The sequence below is a fragment of the Anguilla rostrata genome, chromosome 5 (assembly GCF_018555375.3).
Source record: "Anguilla rostrata isolate EN2019 chromosome 5, ASM1855537v3, whole genome shotgun sequence".
NCBI lineage: Eukaryota > Metazoa > Chordata > Actinopteri > Anguilliformes > Anguillidae > Anguilla > Anguilla rostrata.
The window spans coordinates 48,154,710-48,176,526 of record NC_057937.1 but is presented as its reverse complement, the minus strand read 5'-3'; the positions used below and the strand labels follow the sequence as shown (position 1 = coordinate 48,176,526).

The 21,817-nt window shown below is 39.5% G+C and overlaps 1 protein-coding gene across 3 annotated transcripts in view; it reads left to right on the top strand.

Annotated features, from left to right (window-relative positions):
- Positions 1–21,817, top strand: part of LOC135255503 (cytosolic carboxypeptidase 4-like) — a 168,695-nt gene that overhangs the window by 92,511 nt on the left and 54,367 nt on the right. For all 3 annotated transcript variants that reach the window (XM_064336755.1, XM_064336754.1, XM_064336756.1), the window contains 7 exons: positions 1,316–1,399; positions 2,647–2,736; positions 3,139–3,287; positions 3,912–3,999; positions 4,155–4,287; positions 4,698–4,851; positions 14,757–14,937. In XM_064336755.1, the coding sequence (XP_064192825.1) occupies positions 1,316–1,399; positions 2,647–2,736; positions 3,139–3,287; positions 3,912–3,999; positions 4,155–4,287; positions 4,698–4,851; positions 14,757–14,937 (879 nt within the window). The remainder of the gene's footprint in view (positions 1–1,315; positions 1,400–2,646; positions 2,737–3,138; positions 3,288–3,911; positions 4,000–4,154; positions 4,288–4,697; positions 4,852–14,756; positions 14,938–21,817) is intronic.

Genomic DNA, 21,817 nt, shown 5'->3' with positions numbered 1-21,817 from the left:
ACTGTCATTACTTTTGGGGAAAGTTAAAGGTGTGTGACTGACATAGTTGTAGCCTGTCCTGAAAAAAATGCATGAAAAGTTTAGCTTGAAGCTTGTGTTTCATGCTCCTGGTGGTTTTGCTGATAGCATCCCTGGGGTTACTAAATCATCTACAATAGCACAGAGGCCCCATCTCACCATAGAAAGTTTTGTCAGATGGTGAAACCTGCATTGTGTGGGGCAAGAGGAATGTGGAAGTTCCCCTATCCAAGAGACTCATGGACAAAAACAAATTTTATCTACCCCCTGCATACTGCCTGCCGCACGTCACCTGATTCTCCCTGGCTTGCTGTTAGGTCAGCCTGATCAAACACCCAAGCCTGCAGGCCCAGCAAAACAACACAGTATGTGTTACTTCCCTTTAATGTGACACTGAGGTGGGAATTTGGACCCAGCGGAAGGCGATCGATGTGAGCCACAATTTGGCATGGGAGGGGGGGTGTAGGTGTGGGGGCCCTGTTGGTCCTGTGGGGAGGAAATCGATTTGAGAAAAGTTAAAGGGGGGACTTGGGTAGCTCAGTAGCAGAAAGCGGAAATGTCATATTTCATAGTTCTGTTTCTCCTAGAAATTTTAAAAAGGAGCACTGTTAACTTTAAGTGCTCATTTCTGAACAGACTACGCCACCTCACTGGTATAGCTGACAATGCTTATACACGTATACACAATGCTATTTTACACTGTCAGTGGCTGTGTATTTCTACAGGTCAGAGTACTGTTTCGTCATTTTGTGGCACAAAAAACAAGTATATTTTAGATATAGTAAAACTTATTTTATACCATATTAATTTATACTTTCAGTATTTTCTTTGTAGCAAATCCTGTGGCAAGCAACATAAAACTGGTGTGTCAGTAATCCTGAGGGTCATGGTTATGACTCTTGCCATAACACACACTGATATAACTTGAAATAGTTTTAAAGGTTGGCAGTGTAGTATAAAGGTTATGGAACTTGTTTTGTAACTCAAAGAGAGGTTTAAACTCCTTGTGGGGTTTGTGTGACACCTAATTCCATACATTCGCAATGTCATCCAGAAATCTTCGCAACTCCTTGGTATGTTCTTTTAAAATGTTATTTCAAAATATCAAAGAGAGCAATATCAAAATATTGAGTCATGTTAATAATACTATAGTTATCTGCAATGAAATGTTGAAAAGCGTACTGGGAGCTCGGGTTTATTGAACTGTATAACATATGCATTTTTGTTAATTGCTATGTTATAAAGTGATTTCTGTTTAGCACTGAAAGTAACAAGACTGGTTTTCTCTGTCTTTCAGACAAAAAGTGTTAGAAGACATTCAGCACTTTCTCTGTCCTGAGGATGTTATTGATCAAGTTGTGTTCGACTTGGAGGATCCCAGGTAAGGTAAAGAGCTAATCAGCGTGGAACTGTATGTGTCTGAATGATGAAGGCACATGCAGTACGTACGGATGTTGATCTGAGGTGCTCAAGGATGCCCATCGAAGATAATCTGAAAACAACTAATTTCTACATGGCGAAACCAAAATAAATAACAATGCATTTTAATAAAAGCTGAGAATCCGCCCTTTGGCCACATGCAAATTGTTTGATCACAAATCTAAAATTGTGGACTACAGAGCCAAGGCAATAAATTAAATGTGTCTTTGTGCCAAAAATGATGGAGTTCACTGTATATTACAGATACAGTAGCAGTGGCTGCATCCAGGATTTGACCTTTATGAAACCACTGGTACTATGTCCTTGATATGTGTAACATAATTTTCTATAGTATGCATATACATATAAATGGCATAGTTCTCTACCAACATCATATCATATCTCTATCATTTATCATACAAGACAACATATAGTAATTTTTTATTATGCGTAGGTGACGAATGTGTCCGTCAAATGTGCAGAATCCCAAAACTGTGCCATTTGTATCGCTGTTAGTATAATTCTGACACACAGCTTAGACCAGAAGTACATTATGATGGACACTTCTTGAGCAATACCTTTGAGCAGTTGGAATTTTATTGTCCTATCTCTTCACAGTGTACTTTATTTTAGCATCTAGAGGGATGTTTGTATGTTCCCATAAGTCCCTTGAAAACACAAGGTTGTTTTCCTTTTCAGTTTTTGAAATTATTTTTTATTAACAAAATCAGCATTCCTACTAGAGCCTTCAATATGACTCCCCTGGGTTGTGATGAAATAGTGCTTTCATTTTTTTTTTCATAATTAACAGCAATGTTTTGTATTAATTTTAATTTTCCTCTCAGACCAAGTCACAAATGACCCCGCCATTAGGCTGTTTGTAAACACACTGGTAATTAATCAGAATTTTATGTGGTGAATTTACATCATCATTTTGTAATATTTACATCATCCCACTGCTCTATTGTCAGTCGTGGCAAACTGATTTACTCCTGACTAACAACCACACTCACATCCTCTGTCAGAAAAAAAGCATGTAGCATATGGTACCTTGAAAGATTATACAATGAAACATGAGTCACGCTTTGTATTAAAGAAAGCATGTTAGTGGATCTGAGGCACATTTGTGTATGCCACTTGTTCTTGTTTGGGTCTGTTTTAAATTCTGCTTTCAATTTCTCTTCCTCTCTACTTCCTGGTGTGGCCCAGTCCTCCAGGCCTGTTTCAACACCCCGATTCCCTGCGTTTCTACTCCAAGTTTGAATGTGGAAACCTGCGCAAAGTTATCCGTGTTCGCAAGTACATTTGTTGGTTTCACTTAAATTATTATTAACATTTTGAATAATTATAAAATAAAATTTAAAATGTACAAAATGTAAATTATATTTCTGTAACAAGGTACCCCTAGGTACCTTGTTGTGGTGGTTTTTACACAGACAAAAACACAGATAGATAGATCCATCCATTATCTAACCTGATTATTCCTGGACAATGTGTTGTCAGGTTCAGTCTTATATTACACATTAAACAGCTTGTCCATAATATTTCAGGGAAATGATGTAAAGCTAATGCTGCTCATTGTGCTCTGTCAGAGGCTTGTCGGTTTCTCGGTTTGAGAGAGGCGCTGGTCCAGTGTAGAAAAGACCCAAAAGACCCAAATGAAATCAGCGTGCTGTTTTACGCCCTCCCCCCTCCCCCCAGTTGCGAATACGACCTGATCTTGAATCCAGATGTGAACTGCTCAGAGCACCTCCAGTGGTTCTACTTTGAGGTCAGCGGAATGCAGGCCAACGTCCTCTATCGCTTCAACGTCATCAACTGCGAGAAAGGCAACAGCCAGTTCAATTACGGTGAGAAAATTAAAAAGGCGCCGGTGGGTAATGGAGATTGCAAGTCAGATGTGTAAGGCTTGGATGCTCTCAAACACCCCATGTGATCTTAATGTTTTCTAATGGGGGGTGGGTTAGACTAGGGTTCTGTGTGTGGTTTTGTGTGTCTGTGCATGTGTGTGTGTGTGTGTCTGTGTCTGTGTGTGTGTGTGTGTGCGTGTGCATTTAAAGCTCTATGCATGATGCATCCTATACTGAATGTCATACTGGATAAAGGATGTCATAGCAGTCACAGTAAATCATAGCCTCGACTTTCCAGCTCTGAGGCGAGGTTGTGTGCCACTGTAAGGTACGACGCTCTCCAGTCTGACACCAGCAGTCCTCCACATCCCAGCAGATGCAGCTCGATGGCAGTACAGCTGACTGGTCTCAGTAGGCCTCAACTTGTAATATGCGCTTGTAATGTAACTAATGTAACTGAACCCGCAACATGCTATTTAGTGATTAAGAAATTGTTTTGGTCCCAATTAATGGTTTCTTGACATTGATTTATTTGATGAGACCTTTGGCTGTAAGCAGTACTGTTGATGTAAGGTGTGTGTAAGTAAGATGTATCATGTCTAATGAAGGTTTTTCTGGCATCAGGGATGCAACCTGTTCTCTACTCTGTTTGCGAAGCTCTTCTGGGTCGCCCACACTGGCTGCGAGTCGGCAGCGAGATCTGCTACTACAGGTTTGCGGCTAAACACCGGCCTACAATTTACAGTACCAGTGTGAACAGCAGCTTTGCATTCTCATCAGTGACAGAGTATTGTCTCTAATTAATGAACCAGCTGTGACAGAATAAAATATTATAACCAGGATAGGTTGCTTTTTCTGTGAATGTAGGAACCATTTCTGCCCTAGCGACCACCAGAAAGGCCCCTCATACTACACACTGAGCTTCGACGTGACCTTTCGACACAGCGACGATGTCTGCTACCTAGCATACCATTACCCATACACATTCTCCACCCTGCAGGTACCTCTGCACTGGCTCACTGCTCCTTCTGATTGTGCTTTTCATTGAAAAAAAGCTTTATGCTTGTGTCTTTTTTATTAATGTATAATTTATGTGAAGACATTTTTTGATTAGATTTGATCATGTTTATTTCTACTTGTGTAAAGCTTTCTTTGACCTCACTATTACAGAAAGGAAGTACAACCATTTACACACACAATTACTGAAAGTTTTCTTTGACCTCACTATTACAGAAAGGAAATACAACCATTTACACACACAATTACTGAAATGCACATCTGCCATATGCAAAAGAGAGAGTGAGCTAAATCTATGGCCAGCAAATATGTTTTGAGCACAAGAATGTATTTTGCTGCCATACCAATCCAGTCCTTTTGAACTGATTGGCCCCCTGTTGGCCTGTGTTCCAGACGCACCTGCAGATGCTGGAACAGTCGGTCGACCCCAGCAAGGTGTTCTTCAGACAGCAAAGCCTGTGCAGCACCTTGGGAGGAAACCCATGTCCCCTGGTGACTGTCACCGCCTGCCCCCCATCCCACAGCTGGAGTCACCTGTACCAGCTCCGTGAGTGACATAGGGCTCCGCCCCTCCCAGTACCGCCCCCACAGGCCTCAGTGCTTCTTTGTGGTGAGAGTTTTGGCAGCAGTTCAAAGAATCTTATAACCAGCAAAGAGAATTTTGTGGCAAATGGAGTAGAGGCAATACACAGGGATTTGGGATGGGTTGCATTGTACAGGAGAGGACCATAAGCATTTCTTCTGCATTTGAATGACCAGCCATTGGGTCTCATTGGTTTGTGCAAGTTCACGCAGGCCCAAGTATTGCCACCAATAAGCCCAGTTGAGTTTGGAAGCTGTGAGGCGCTGTCAGCTTCTTGGACTCGGTCTGCGGGGACCCGGTTCTGTCTGAGCCCTCAAATGATGGATGTGTGTGTTCAGGAGGAGCAGGAGGAGACGAGCTGACCCGCCCATCCCCGTGTGAGGTGGCACCCTGCAGGGGGGATCACCAGGCTAGGGCACCAGGGAGTGCTCCCTGGCCCCTGATCATCCTCCTGATTAAACCTGGGGGGGGGGAGGAGACAGCTGCAGTGATCTCCCCAAAGACAGGCAGAGCATATGGCCTACAGTCGAGCCCAGGAATGTATTATCATACATCAAACTGCCGTAATTATTCCGCAAGTGGATTTTCGTAAGGGAAGAGCAAACAGCCCACTAGCATTGGCCTGGGTACTGTTATGGCGTGCATGGACCAATAAAACTTGCAACACTGTAAGATGTAACTGTGTGCATGGACATTACCTATTCATATTCAAGTGGCTCTTCACGCCATCGCTTCCCACCCACCAGCACCTTGCAGTGGATGAAGTATATAGGCTGTGTGTATTTATAAAGTAAAATTCACAGATGGAATGTGTTTGTGCTTGCGTAGTTGTTTGTACGTGACTACAAGGTAACCTTTTGGATTGACAGCTAATATACTCCCATTAATGACAGATCCATTAACAATCACCTTTGAGCAGAAGGCAAATATGCAGATTTACCTGCATCATGAGTTTCAAGTGAAATGTATGGTGATGTGGAAAATGAAGTGCACGCTCTCTCAGTTCTGTGGTTTTACATACAGTAATAGGACGTAGCTAGCTACTGAAGTAAACTTACTTTTTCACGGACAGTTCCTGCATATTGGCTTATTTTTTAGCTGGATAAAGAATTGCAATGTACATTTTTGTTTGTTACGAGTCACATGATGTTATTTCTATCTACTTTTAGGACTTGGTTAGGACTAGGTTAGGAGTAGATGAAGGTTTGTTATGTCCTAATATGTTAGACCATTGAATTGAAAGAGGGTTTATTTTCTTTTTCACAACTCTCTAGATAGGGATTTCCCAGTATGGGTAATGCATGAAACATTATAACATCTATTCCTCTATATAGCCAATACAGCAGCTGCTGGAATTGTCAATGTTCCGCTGGCACAATTCTTAAAGAACACAGCTTCAAATATTTATATGGCTCAAAATAATTATTCCTATCAGTGTGCAGTGTTAGCATTTCAGACATTTCAAATGCACCCCTTTGACCTTGACAATCTGTCCTTGTCGGTGTGTGCTTGTGAACCACAGTAACTTATATAAAACCTTGAACTCTGTGACAAAAGCTAATTTCTGAGAATTTAACACCAATTAACTCTGGTATTGAATTGGTCTTGCCATCTCCCTCTGCCTGTAATCAAATGTCATCCTCTTCTCCAGTTGCTTAATAACAAAATATCTCACAAATATCTTTCATTGGGTTATTGTGGCATGATTTATTAAGGGAACTAATTAAAATCAATGCTTTTGAATTGTGCTTGGATCGGTAATAAACAAATGAAGCATAGCCTGAAAGCCGATAATTGATTAAGAGTGCAGTATAGTTCATGAATACTGTCAGATGCTTTTGATAATTAAACAGTTTATTTGCATCAGAGAGAGGCATGATATTGCAAAGGGGTTGTTGTTGTTGATGTTGTATTCTTGTATGATGTTGGGTTCTTTTCATGTTGTCAAGCTGTACTGAAACCTTGTTGGTAATACTTTCGATTGACAGAAAATTGTTGTGTGACTGCTCAGTTAGGCAAATAGATGCAATATTCCATTTGAGTTGTTTATCTGAACATTATATTGGGTTACAGCATAAAAACTTTATTCTGAAGCTGTTTTGTTAAAAATGTGATTTCCGGTTCAGCAAACAGACATCTGTTAATTATTCATAAACTGAAAGCTGATTTTGAAATAGGTTTGGAATGACAGAATGTGATACAGAAAAGTGTGCTACTGTTTTAGGCTATGCACAAGCTTGTGTGAAGTATAGTAGAATCTCTGATACAAATGCATCAGGAATGCAGGTCATTCAGAGCTCTGAAACATTTATGACTTTGGTAGAGATGTCTACATACACCAATTTTAACAATCGGTATGGATTGCAGTTGTTCCTTACATTACTGTAGCTTCATTTTTTCAATAGGCTACTTTTATTTGTTATATTTTGTTATATTTATTTTTCTGACTCTTCTCTATATCAAGCACATTTTCCCTCGTATTTTTTATTTTTTTGGGGTGGGATGGGGGGGGCTCCTTTGTATATGTTTAATAGTACAGGTATTTCCAGTTTTGTAGCTAATGAAATTGTTCACTTTTTGTGGTTATTGCTTACCTTTTTGCACGATAATAAATGCTTTATATTGATAAGGTGTAATTATTTATGCTATTTCCAGTTTCATACTCATACATACATGTTCAGTTGACAGACTTAGCCATAATTATGATGTTTGTATACCTGAGGTTCTACTGTACTTGTCAGACGGTTGTAATATATCCACTGCGCTTGCTTGCATGTGTTTTCATTTAATGTTTTATTGGTAACAAGAAGGTAATTCCCACCTGAGATCTTAGCTTGCATGGTGGGGAATATATGAGATGGGAGGCAGTTATTTGCATGAACCTGCTGTTCGCTTTTGTGCTCAGAGGCAACACATAGTAACAACACTTTTGAGTGTACTCTAAAAAAGTACCCCAAGGACACATCAGCATGATTAACTTGGGGGTACACACCTAGGAAACATCAATACATCACAGTCCAGAACTACCATTTGGGGGAAGAAATACAAGCACATTTTAGCAATTTTGCTTTCTTGATAATGTGTACTGTGGTTATAAATGGACAAAAAGGTTTATAGATTTGTTATGTGTATTGCTGTGCATTCAGTTTTTTTCAGTGCAATTTATGTAGTACTGACTTTCTATGAGCAGATTTTATCATTATCTGCTTAGTTCTTTATAGTTATGTGTGGTGTTCTAGCACTGTTCCAACAGCAACACAGAGAGAGGCAGCGATTAAATGGAATGCAGGATTGAATGGTGTACACCTGTTAAGGTGGTTTAACGTGATGAGGGCTGTCATTGTCTGGTCAAAATACTTTTTTTTCAGATTAAAAACATGTGAACTATCACTTTAAATTTGAATAATTTATTTAATTAAATAAATTAATGAATTTATAAGCAAAATTAGCAGCTAGCAGTACCTTGCTAAGCTAACATTGTTGCGATTTATAACATTTTCATTTAGGTATTTAGCAGATGCTCATATATGGTGTAACTTACATATGTGCAGTAGTAAAGTAAGTATTCATAACTGTAATGATGGAACTTTGGGGTCAGATCTGAAGCATGGTATTTTGGGAAGGGGAGGTGGGTTTAAATTTATTGTGTCGTAGGCCGTGAATTTCCTTCCAGCATGAGTGCATTTCCACGACCGCTGCAGTCACTAAAAATTAATCTACATCAGCAGAAAGTGTATGTGTCTCTACAGAATACATTATTAGATTTGGCTCCATAATTCTGTAATTGAACAGCTGTGATGTGTTTCAATATCCATGGTTTTCTGTTTGTGAAATTCAGACTGTAGAAAACATGTTAGAAATGCATTTATAGCTTAGGGCACACACATTAATTTTGCTGTCATCTCCTGTTTTGAGGGAGTTTATGCATAAAGACTGCCCACAGTAAGCCTTTGGTTTCTGGATGAGAAGTGAATAATAATATCATTAGTATGACTGCCCAATAAACTATTATTACATCTGTATAAGCACTACCCAACTAATAACTTCATTATACCTTAATGTTATCACTGCTGTAGTTGTTCAATGATTAAATGAGATACACAGCCATACCCCCCCATCTGGTTCAGATGTTTTATATGGTTGAGGTGGCTGAACCACATGGAAACAAATTATGCTAGGAGCTGTAAACAACATCATTGGCATCCAAGCCATATAACAAATGGGGCCCAAATAGTTTTAAGAAATATGTGTTACTATGCATATAAGAAGATCACATCCTGTATGCAATGTTTCAAGATCATATAAGTAACAGTTTAGGTGGACTGTCTAGATGTTGTTATTGGCAGAAGATGCAGCTAAATGTCAAATGGGGATGATTTTTGATTGTGTGACTGAAGCATTTGTGATGATGAAATCAGCAGGAAAAGGGGTAAAAACACAAAAAGAACCCAGGTTTGGGGCTTTATTGTGTGGACGTGTGAAGTTGTATCAGAATACTGTGTGAAGTCAGAAGGTACAGAAGTTAGTGTTCTTGAGGACTGAGAGTCTGTGGTCATTGTGGTTATTGTGCTGCTTCCATTTTTAGGTGTACTCTCAGAAGAAATGGTTCCAGTCAGCTCATCTGTGTCATCACAGCTGAACCCTATGTAGTGCAAAGGTTTTTTGTTTTTTGTTGGGCAAAGTGGTTCAATCTGGGAGCTTTCACACTTTGCACAACAACCACGGAGTCTTCATAGGGGAACCCTTTTTAGCTCTTTATGGAACCCATAAAGAGCTAAAAAGGGTTCCCCTATGAAGACAAGCCAAATAACCTTTTTTTGAGAGAGTATGGTTTTTGTGAGGGCTTACAGATCTATCATACCCTTTAAACTAAACTGAACCTCAAAAACGGAATTATGATTTAGGCACCTGGACGTGTTTAGATATGATCCTACCTAGTTGCACGGATTTGCAAAAGTGAAGAAAGAGTAGCCTAATAGTAGAGCCAACTAAAAATGCTCAGGTACTAATACCCAAAAAATTTACATGATTACTGTACTGTAGCATTTATACTTTACATGACTTTTTTGACATTGACATTTTGAAATGTGCAAGGTGTGCAAGCATCAGCTGTATATTTCAAGCATTTTATTGAACCTATTTGAACCTGTAAATTTATGTATACAGAGCAAATGTGTTTTTCCAGTGCCAGAAATTAAAGTAATGGAAACAGGTGGATGGGCATTTCTAACCGTTCTGGGTCCTTTGGAGGGAAAAATTAATATTATGGAATGTTTTTTTAAATTTATTATTATTGCTTTTAGCTAAGCTGTCATACTAAATAGGGTTATGCTCCATAATTAGCAAACCCAGAAAATAAGCCCAACATAATTGCACTCGAATGTTTTTAATTAATAAATTGAAAATTAAAGGCAAATTTTCATAAGCTTTGCAGGGCAAATTCATCTTATAATTAGAATTGGACATCTTTGATTTGTACTAATTACACCTTATTTGCATATACGGGAAGGGTTTACAGGGAGGAGAGAGATTGCTTTCTGATTGCTTAGGGCTACCATTGTGCTCTCTCCGACACCACTGACATCGCTGCTTTTGTGTTTCATTAGCTGACATTTTGTCACGATCCACTTAAAACTTCTGCGCAGTTAAAGACAACGTTGCTCTTTTTGTGTCTTCTCATTTTTAGAAAGGCCTTCAGTGTGCAGACAGTGGTAATATCAGTGTTGGACTTGAAGAATATATCACCTCCTCTGCTCGTTGCTGCCTGTTGTGACCATGTCTGGCAAGGCAGATCTGGAGACTGAATGAGATGCAGACAAGAACAGTGTTTGTATTTGATGGTCACACTGATGTCGCACTGCGCATAGTTCTGTGTAGATACGCTGATCTTTGTCACCGCGGTAAGGCCTGTCCTGTTGACCATGCTATCTGTTTTGAACAATCTATGTGCCATCACCGAACCATTGTCAGGGTCTCAGTATTGAGATGTATAGATATGCTGTAGCTGTGTCAGTTATTTTGAAGAGGAGAAATTGTGAAAATTATATTTTAATCATAAGGAGTAATTCTGCGATGTGCCCTCTTGTTGTAAGCAACACTGAATTTTATTAGGTTGTTTAGTAGGCCTGCTCCCAGGAGGCCCAATTTGGGATGGTGCTCTTTGATTTCAAGGTTGCCTTAAGTGTAGTTGTAGAACAAAACAGAGGCAGGTGCGTTACGCAAAAAGGAATAGAGCAACATGGCCGCCAAACTGGTGACAGACAGCCAAAAGTGTGTTTCTAATCTTTCTCCCAAAGCTCTAAATCTGGCCTGGCTTTTTCATCTTTTTAATTTCAAGCCATTCTCAGTAGGGAGGTGGTATCTCAGAGAAGCATGTAGGAGTGAATCCTTTTTCGTTTTAAGCTTTTGGCTCAAACCAATGTAAATGGGGGAAAAAAACATGTTTATATATATAACACCAGAATTCTGTGGACTCTTATAATATTTTAGAAATTACTGAGATAACAGTATTTCAAAGGCAGCAATGCAGTAATGTTGATTGTAATAATGCTGTGTGCAGCCTTGCCAGACTTCTCTTGTGGACCCGCTCCTTTCTATGTTTTTTTAAATTTATTTTTTAACTTATTCATATGGCTTTACCCAATTAAAAGCATTTCAATACCATTCAATTTTAATGGATGATGACTTCCCAATTAACCTTTTAGCTCTGTGATTGCATTAGGTGAATGTTACATGTGCAGGGAATTCTAAAAAGTCAGACTACTAATCATTTATTACTGGATGTGTAATTTGAAAAGTGTTCAATGCTATTAATGCAGAGAAGTCACTGTAAGATTAAGATATAATAATGTTGCTGTATTGAAGATACAGTGGCAGACATACTGTATTAGGTTATGAAAAATTATGGCTTTTCTTTAATCACATCGATGCTTAATGACGGGTCACAGAGGAGCATCCACTCGGTCCTATGCTACAGAATAAATACCCTCGTCCAAGGTATGTGAGTGGCAGGTTTGACCAATTCCTCAACAAGATCATTATTACCAGAGAGAACCCCTAGAGGGAATACTGAGTGTAGTGTCAACTCATTACCATCACGTTTCCCAAGCACGCTCTCTGGCATACGCTGTCCCTGTAATTCACTGATTCATGAGCTGCCATTGTGGAGTCATGGTGGGGGATAAGGCTTTTAACTCAGTGGTTTTGGGAACAAAACAAATATGTACTGATAAAGCCATTGTGTTTATATTTCTGAATCCTATGAGTCATGAATTTCAAAAATGATACACCACTATCAACTTGAGCTAATTTAAATATAAAATCACAGTAGCTGTGATTTACTCTTAAAGAACTGTAATTTTCATAGTCATGACTGAAAAAGGCAGAACGAGTTACTTCTCTCTCTGATTTGTAGTGTTTAGGCTTTGTATTTCACACCTTTATTCACGCTTTTATACACATGCACACACAAATGCATGCACACACACACGCACACACACAAACACACAGACTGTGAGCACATGCACATTGTGATTAAAGTCAACAGTGGGTTGACGTTTTCTCCAAAAACAGCCCTAAAATCGGCAAGTGATTAAAAAAATAAAATATAAATAAAAATAAATAAATAAAACTGCTTTCTCATAACACCTGATCTGCTGAAATATGTGCCAGAACACCTCCTCCTTGCTGTGTGTAACTGTGGCACAGGCACGTTCTGCTTTCTTCCTACTGTGGGTGTAAGATGTTTGTGACTTGTGGAATAACAATGAGCACTGCTACTGACCTCATTTGTAAAATGTTCTCAAAACACACCCACATCCATCGACACTTCCGCTTTACACGTTGGAGAACTAAGGCACCGTGAGCTATCAGAAAGCGTGAATGCGTGAATCGGATAATGCCAAAAGTAACTGTGCAGAATAATGTGCGAGGAAAACAACAGAGCACACCTTTGAAAATGAAAAATAGCGATAATGTACCAAATTAGGCTATTGCCTCAGAGCTTTTCCTTGCCCTCACAGTGGGTAGACTAAACGAACCAGCACTGATATCTTAATTACCCGCCTCCCTTCACACTTAGAAAAGATGTGTTTCGACCAGAGAATTTGCCCAACATGAAGGAAACAACAAAAAAACAGGTAAAAATAAGTTATTAGTCATTATTACTGTTAGTCATTTTTAAAGGTCTGCTGTCTGCTTTTTTGTTTTGTTTTTTGCTTCCTATGTAAGGTATAATATGTGGTAGTTGCAAAACAATCTCAGTGTCCCTGTTCAGCATAGCCTGGGGGCATGTTTTTATCTCATTTAAATATCCCTTTTGCCATTTCTGTGTCACTGGGATTACTCTTGGCCACATACCCAGATACAGGCATGCTAGTTAACACAATCACTTCAATAATCACTAAATAAAAATTTATATACATTGTGTAAAGGGTCTTTTTCATGAGTTTCTCTCTTGCTTGCTATTGTGGGCCATTCTACTAAATTGTATTTTATTCAGAATAGCTTACATATTTTCTCATTGCCAGATGTATCTGGGACATGCTTCCCAGATACATCTGGGAAGTGAGTCACACAATGAAGTACATGATTGTTTACATGCATATGGTTACACGTTTGCTTATATGTGTATTGTTTTGGATATCATATACAGTGCACCACCATTTCACATAACCTACACCATGCACCTCTCTCTCTCGCTCTCTCTCTCACACACACACACACACACACACAAACGCACAGAATCAGATTTTCCCTTCCTTGAACAGGAATATAAATGATCAATTCTCCAAGCTCAAGTGGGCTTCTCTGGAGGGAAAATTAAATCCACGCTTCAGGCTGATGTGATATTTATCACACTCATTTTATCTTCTGGACACTCCTGCAGAGAAGCTTGCATTTTCTTTCAGTTGCGTTTTTATATCCAGTCAATTCAAATACAGGTAGATCCATATGGAAAGCATAGGCTTTCTATTTTTGTCTGAAGATATTTTCAAGACATGCTGCACTGTCCAGTGGTGACAAATTCAAACATTTAACAGCAGGGTAATGTGCCAATGGAAATCACGTACAATTTGTTCTTTTTTGCTGAAATTCCATGGCAATGATTTTTCTTATAATAATTTATGTTAATCCTCGCCCCCAAAACAGCGCATCAAATTTAAAAAAGGGGAGATGCGCCTTTCTTTAGCTTCAGGAAAACAAATGATTCACTCATCTGGCCCAAAAGCTTGACTCCTCCACTGTTTCACATGCACACAAGATGACATTAGATATAAGACGCACAGTAAAGCAAGAATAGAATGTATCTTTAAAATGCTGGGCAAAACCCATTACCGAAGGATCAGTGAAAATGGAATTCTTTTCCCTCTTTTCCTGGTTGAAAGGCTGGCCTCAATTGCCAGACTAAATTAAATTCTCAAGGCATTCCTGATATGAAATCCATTTCCCTCTCTTTTCTAAACAGCTTTGTGAAGAAGAATAATATGAATCTACCTGAAACAGCATGCAAAGGCATGTCTTAAAGTTTGATTATTTTTGCTAAGCTAGGGTACCTCATTTGTAGCTGTAGCGCAGGCTGCAAATACAGTGTTCCGACACGCTATTGAGCTAATGTTTGGTGACCTTTGAACTTTGTCTACTAAAAGTACCCATTTTATGGAAATAATGCAAAAAAAACAATGCAATTCCCTTTGATCATCTATGATTTTCAGGTACAAATGTATTTTTCTATGCAGTCTGTGCTACATGTTCAATTTGTTACATTGTGAATTGAATTAAACTACTGGAATTGCTTGTAAGATGACGTTATACATATGCAGACATTAGTCAAGCTCAAAGTTTTGTCCTATGTTTCTCCCCCACCCCAGGTAACCGACCATATGTGGTGCTAACGGCCCGGGTGCACCCTGGAGAGAGCAATGCCAGCTGGGTAATGAAGGGTACCCTGGAGTTCTTGTGTAGCAGCGACCCTGTTGCAGAGGGATTGCGTGAGGCCTACATCTTCAAGATCCTCCCCATGCTCAACCCAGACGGGGTCATCAATGGGATGTGAGTCTGGTGCTGGTGTACCTTTGCCAATTACTCTTCTGCTTTGAACCAAAGCCTCAGATCCACCTTTAATGGTCGTACGCTTATTTGCATGTGATTGCAGTCAAATCGAGGCTGCTTAGTTGATTAAAGCTGCACTACATTTTATTATTCTGTTTAGCTGTTGCTAGACTAAAATTGTGTAAGAAAGGGGGAGGGGAGCCTAAGTCGCTCAAATGAGTCTGTTAAAGTTCAGGACAAAGTGCATTGCCATTCGATTGAATGACAGTGTTTATGTAATGGATAGACATTGTTGTGACATTGCCGGATAACATCTCACTTGATGTTTCATATTGGACGTGAATAGTAGCTATATGATTCCCCTGTCTCCCTGTCCTTTTTATAAGCAAAACTACCCTATTGACGGTCTATTTTTGGCCAAAGATGATCGATAGCACACTTCACCTTCCCCTTACTCGTGACTGATCTGATCTCCTCACTTAAGCCAGGAGGGGGACTAGACAGACTCAACAGCACAATCTTTTTATTATTGTGAGCCAAGTGTCCGGGGAGCCCGAGCAAGAGTAATTGATCAGATTCGCTCTCTACATTATGCTGCTTGTTTGGACTGGGGAAACATGTGCTTGTCGATAGGAGTGAGTCGCTGCAGATCTTTGTCGACCAAAACCAATTTTTCTCCCCTCTGAGCCCTCCTGTCAATAAGAGGCGGTATCGACGGGCAGCATCTCGCGGCCAAAGCCGGCACCATGGCTCAGACCTAGACCGAGGTCTGCAGCACTCCAAGGAGGTGCACGGTCGCCTCATGAAAAATCAGTACGGCTTCTGCTTTTTTTTTTAGCAATAGTTTCTTCTGAGCTAATTGTAACTATTTAGAATTACAATCCAGGTAGATGCGTGTCATATTGACACCACCTAGGTCATCTAGCTGTGTCAAAGCACCATACTTTGTTATAAGAGGAGCTGACCATGAAGGCTTTTCAAACATGCCAGGGCGTTTAATTGATATACACCTTGATGCTGCTGTAAGATGGCTACCTACATGTCTTTGAGCTGATGCCGCGCTGTGTCTTTCACAGATGGTACTTGTAAAGAGTGTGAAATTTAGTGCAGTTTACATTTACAACTAACCTATAAACAGCTCTGAGCCTCCATTTAAAACACAGGTGGTTCTCAAATGGGTGTAAATACCTTGTTTCATTTATATGTAAATGTGCCTTAAGTGTTTCCTAACCTTATAAACTCAAATTATGATTTGATACCCGAAAAGGTCACATTTGCCTCTGGCAGTTTCATCATGGAATTCATTGACACTGATGTGGAAAAAGAGATTAAATGTGTATTTTTAGTTGAAGGACCCACTCAGAGATTTTTAGATGCTGGTTCTGGGTGTGTTCCAAATTGCATATTAATTTCCTTCCCTCATTTCCTATATTCTGACGTACTATGCTGAGGTTAGTTTCCATGTGAATCTTCATCCCTTCATTGTTACTCATTGTGAGGAGAAAATAGATGATGTTTTACCACAGCTCATTTAATTTATTTTTGGAAATGAATTTTGACGACTGACCGCTCCACAGTTAAGCAGGTAAAACTAACGTTACCTGCTGGACTGACTCATTGCAGCGGGCATAGCCTGTGTGATTTGTTGTCAGGGTGCACAGGCTGCATTCTGTGTTCTGAATTGCCGCATGGCATAGTGTGGCAATCTGTTAAATGAACCAAACTGGCAGTCGGGGCTGCACAGAACAGCACACTGCAGATGTGGACATGCCACTTGTTTGCATACACATCTCCTGTGACCTGGACAAAAGCCAGAAAAAAACTGAAAATGCTACTTGCAGTGCTGCTTCTATATGTTGGCTATAAAAAATATTGTAAATGCCTCATATTATAAAAAAATGCAATGGAAATATATACAGGCATTGTGATGCATTTTCAGAATTGGTATAAAAGCTAACGTTGAGTGTTAGAGCTATACTTTCATTCTGTATTCGATCTCAGATGCACAAGTCTCTGTGCAGTGGAATGTGCATCCATCAGTGACACAGTACCCTTTGTTCACCCACACACAGGGCTCTGGCTCAGTGTTTTGTGGAAGGAAAGTTCTGGTGATTAAAGCTCCCCAGTTGTTTGACGATGAGCTGTGTACTAGAACCACACGGACCGTCGCAGAATATGTACAGAAAAAATGCTGGACTCAACATATGTTCATGGTTGTGTGTGTGTGTGTGTGAGACCATGCGTGCATTTGTGTGCGCGCATGTGTGTATGCATGTGCATATGTGTGCATGTGGGTGTGGTCCATGTGAGTGAGAGCGAGAGAGAGAGGTAGTTTAACTTTAGTGTTTTCAAATTTAAAAGACTATAACATAAATAAAAGTGTACAATCGTTATGATTACGAATTACTATGTTGTTATGAATAATCCATGTTGTATCAATAGCAGTGCAAATATTATTACTGCTACTAAATAATAATAATAATAATAATAATAATGAGAAATAGAAGAAATTGAGACTAATGTATTTATTTAATTACATTGTGTTGCTGCACAGTACCCTGTAATACTATATGTTAATATTTCAAAAAGCTGTCTGAAAAAGATGATATACTATTTTAGGGCTGTTGTTTGACTCAGAAAATGACATTTACTGCAGGCTCTTTGAAGTGTTGCATTCTGTGTACTGGTGGACTGCTGGGACTCCAGCTCAGAGATTGGCCGATTTGTAAAGTCTGTGAATGCATCACGCATTTGACAAGCCGTCCCCCGCACCCCTCATTGGGGGCAGATACTAGAGCTGTCTTCTGTTGTAATTATATGGGGTAAAGCAGATCCAGCGAGTGAAAATGAATGCTGTTATCACATACATGTGGCTCAAATCTTTTACCATTCCAGGTGTGAACAGATGAAAACAGATTGTCATTTAAAACCCCTGACCTTGAGAACTGGGAAAGAAAATGCATTAAACAGACCCTAGAGGGAACTTCTCCCCAGCATGAGATGCAAGTGGATAATCTCCTTATCATGCAGGAATATGGCTTTAGATGATTTAAAAAAATATTTTTTGGAATATCATGTCTAGTGTGGGATCAGAAGGGAACACTGAGGCCAAAGTACAGCATTGTCATTTCACAAGAAAAAAGTTTTGTGCCTTCAGGGATGTTTCTAAGTGTCTTCAGTGAATTCATAGTTGTGTCATTTTTGCCTTTCTTGAAGTTGCACCACAAAGAGAGTGAGTGAGAGAGGGACAGGGAAAGGGTTTGGGAAAGAGAGAAAGATGGTGTGTTGAGGCCAAGCTAGTGAAGGTGCCTTGCCTCAGGCCCCACCTGCAGTTGTGTTGTTAAAAACGTGTCGCAGCACAAGAAACCATGTAATTACAGTTTTTGTCAATATGTCATAACCACCAAGAGCTTTAAGCTTTACAGGGGTACAGCAAAACAAATAACTGAAGGTAAAGCAAAAATAATAATTAATTAACAGTATTTGCATATTTGCCCATTGAACTATAAGGAATAATGTGTTTTATCAGTGTGTTGATGTCCTTATCATGGTTAATGTTTTATTAATGGAATGTGAAGCCAGAAATGCTACCCAGGACATTGTAATTTATATTTCAGCATAGTGGACTGCCATTCAGAGCAGTATTTCATTTCTATTAGTTTTCCTGCTTTCTGCAGTAGTGCAGTCACCCTGTCCCTTGCGCTCAAGGGGAAGAAATAACCTGGCTAAAACGTGGCTGCCTTGAGTCAGGGACATACCACCCCATATTTTTGTGCCAAAGTCAGGAAAGCAGAATTCAATTATTAGGAAAAGTGTCCAGCCTTCCTCCCCAGTGGGCGCAGTTGGTCTTCCTGTCTCTCAGACAGCCGTGCCCCTGGCCTCTGGCACTGAGGGAATCTGGAAAACTTGACCCTCGTTCACTTCTTTCTGCTGACTTAAGGAGAGGCTTTTGTTCTCAAGGTATCAGTCGGCCAGTTCATAACCACAATGTTGTACTTTCACTTGGAATTTGGCCAATGAAAGAAATGATTTGTCTTTTTCTCTAAGGAGATGATGAGAACAATGCTTCATAAATTCTCTTACCTTTTGTTGATTCTCAACATTATATATATATATATATATATATATATTGCTTTTTGTTTGAGGATTTTAATTCTTCATCTCTGTGAGATTTTGCCCTGACTGTTTCCTTCCTTCTTATCAACAGTTCTGCCAATTAAAAACTCATCATAAAACCCTTTATTAATCACTTAAACGATGAGAGGCGATCTCTTGTGCACATTTAGCTTCCTCTTCATTTATTTCCTTTGGATCTTTGAACAACAGAGTGCAACATGCAAGAGTAAACAGTGTGAGTATATTAGGCAGTGAGTTCAATCTCTTGTTTCAGTGTTTTGACCTTACCTTTGAGCAATCCATAAGCAGGACTAAAATCAAAGACTGTAGTTGCATGCATGCTAATTGCAATCACAAGGCAGAGGCTTTAAAAATGAAAGCGTTTACTGGAATACAGCCCCGATTTATTGGATGCCTTTGCATTTCTTGGTACAGTAATAATGCTATGATGTCACACACTTTTGCTGTAACTTCACCTCCACACTCACTGCAGACATGGAGGGGTACACAACATTACAAAATGAATGTGTTGTATGTTCAACAATGTTATTAATTAAAATAGTAATTTACTTAATTATTGTTCTCATTCTTCTTGCTGAAGCTAAGTTGATAATTGCTTACTGACTAACAGATCTATGCATTTGAATTCAATATCAAGCCTCACGCTCAGAAAAAGTAGGTGTGTTGCCTGCTGCGTCGATCTTCCTTTTTTATTTATTTATTTATTTATTTATTTTGTGTGGGGGAGGCCCTTTATTACAGCTGATGTTATTTTGTCAAATTCAGACGCAATGGAAATGTAATACTATCAGTAGGATTTCTCTTACTAATGCTCTGCCGTCATTTATTGTAACCCGTGTGATTTAAATGAATGTTCCTGTCATAGACACTCTCCTGGTGAAATGAAAACAAGAGTTGAGGGGAACAACATGCATTTTCCAGTTTCCCTGCAGTACGCAAGGGAGAGGGGAGGGGGAAGCTAGGTTAAAACATTGATAAAACTGGAAGGAAACACAGAGATAAGCTGTATTAAAATGTTTTGATTCATTAGGGCGGACCGGCATGTGACATTGACATATTGTGAAGCCCCCCACCGGCCAGATTGAGACAGGCGCATGATGAATAGCACAGGCTGTCAAGGAACATCTGTTATTTATCATTCCACAGGGCTAGCATTGACCACGGCCAGCCCTCCCCCCCCGGCCCCATGCTCCGGCACAGGTGACGGCTTGCTTTAAAGATGAGAGGGACATGCTCCAAATTGGCTCTCCTCACACAGGTAGAGGAAGTGCGTGTGTAGCTTTTCACCACGGACCGCGGGAGCATCATTATGTCATCTGCAGTTTTTCAGTGATTTATATCGCTGCTGTTGACCTGCTGTACATGGAAATGTGACATTGCGTTCTGTGTTTTTCCAGCCAAATTGAAAGCTGTTTGGAATGAGAATGGACACATTTTCTCGAACATTTGGCTCTGGACTCCCTTTCATATTGCGTTGAATTGTGGATGCACTCTCACATTTTTGTCTCTGTGAGTGTGCCTGATGCCTTTTATGACATGCAGTGAATCTGTTCTATAGTGCTGTGGGCTGAATGATAAAGGCCTATTAATTCTTACATTATGCAGCTGGTCCCATTAAGAACAGCATCAAGTAGGAAATTGTTCCCGAGTTGTTTGTTCCCCCTGCTTCTTGTATCCCGAAGGTGATTTCCATTGAATTTGTGTTGTGCACACGTATGTCTTGACAGTTAGAGTTGAGGCCAGACATTTGTTTTCAGTTTGATTGAGTGCTTAATGAGGGAATTTCGAGAGAGACAATCTTTTAAACTGAAAACTGTTGTTGCCATGGAACCTAGACGTACGATTGCATGACGTAATATGTCAGAGAAAGGTTTACCTGACAAAATCAATACACCAATAAAGGAATTATTTTATTTGTTTGCTAGAGAATTCTTTAACATCATTAGAAGCAGGTAGTTATTTTAAAGGAATGCAGACTGTCAACCCTTATTACATTTTACATTTTGGCATTTAGCAGATGCTCCAATCTAGACCAATTTACGCAAATTACATTTTTACATACAATCAATTTAAATAGCAGGATATTCACTGAAGCAATTCAGGTTAAATGCTATGCTTCAGGTTATGGCAGTAGTGCTGCAAATAGAAATTGAGTCCACAGCCCTTAACTTACAAAGCCCAATAACCTAACAATTATGCTACACTGCTGTCCAAAACAAAATGCACGTTTGCATTTACATTATTACACTTTAGACATTTAGCAGACACCCTTATCCAGAGTAACTTCAGTTCTTTGTACATGTAATCCATTTATACAGCTAGATATTTGCTGAAGAAATCAATGGTTAAGTTCATGGCTCAAGGGTATAACCGCAGTGCCCCACTTGGGATTCTAGTCTATGCCCTTGGAATTCTAAGCGCAATGCCCTGAGCATTGTGATATTTTCAGTTATTTATTAGCAATGAGACTTATTCATACATGGCTGGAATTCAAACCCTTGTCTTTCAGGTTTAAATCTCTAGTTGAGACAAAGGAGAAAATGCCAAACTATTTACTTGACCCTTGATCACTGTTATTATATATTAGCTTACCTACCTAAAATCTCCCATGTGGTTTAAATTGAATTAATTATATATGGTATGTTTTTTTTTTTATTTCTGCAGTTTTTTTTCTGCTAGAGCTACTACTGAAAATGATGATATGAGAGATGGAAAGGACAGATGCAATAGAAATAGCTAGAAG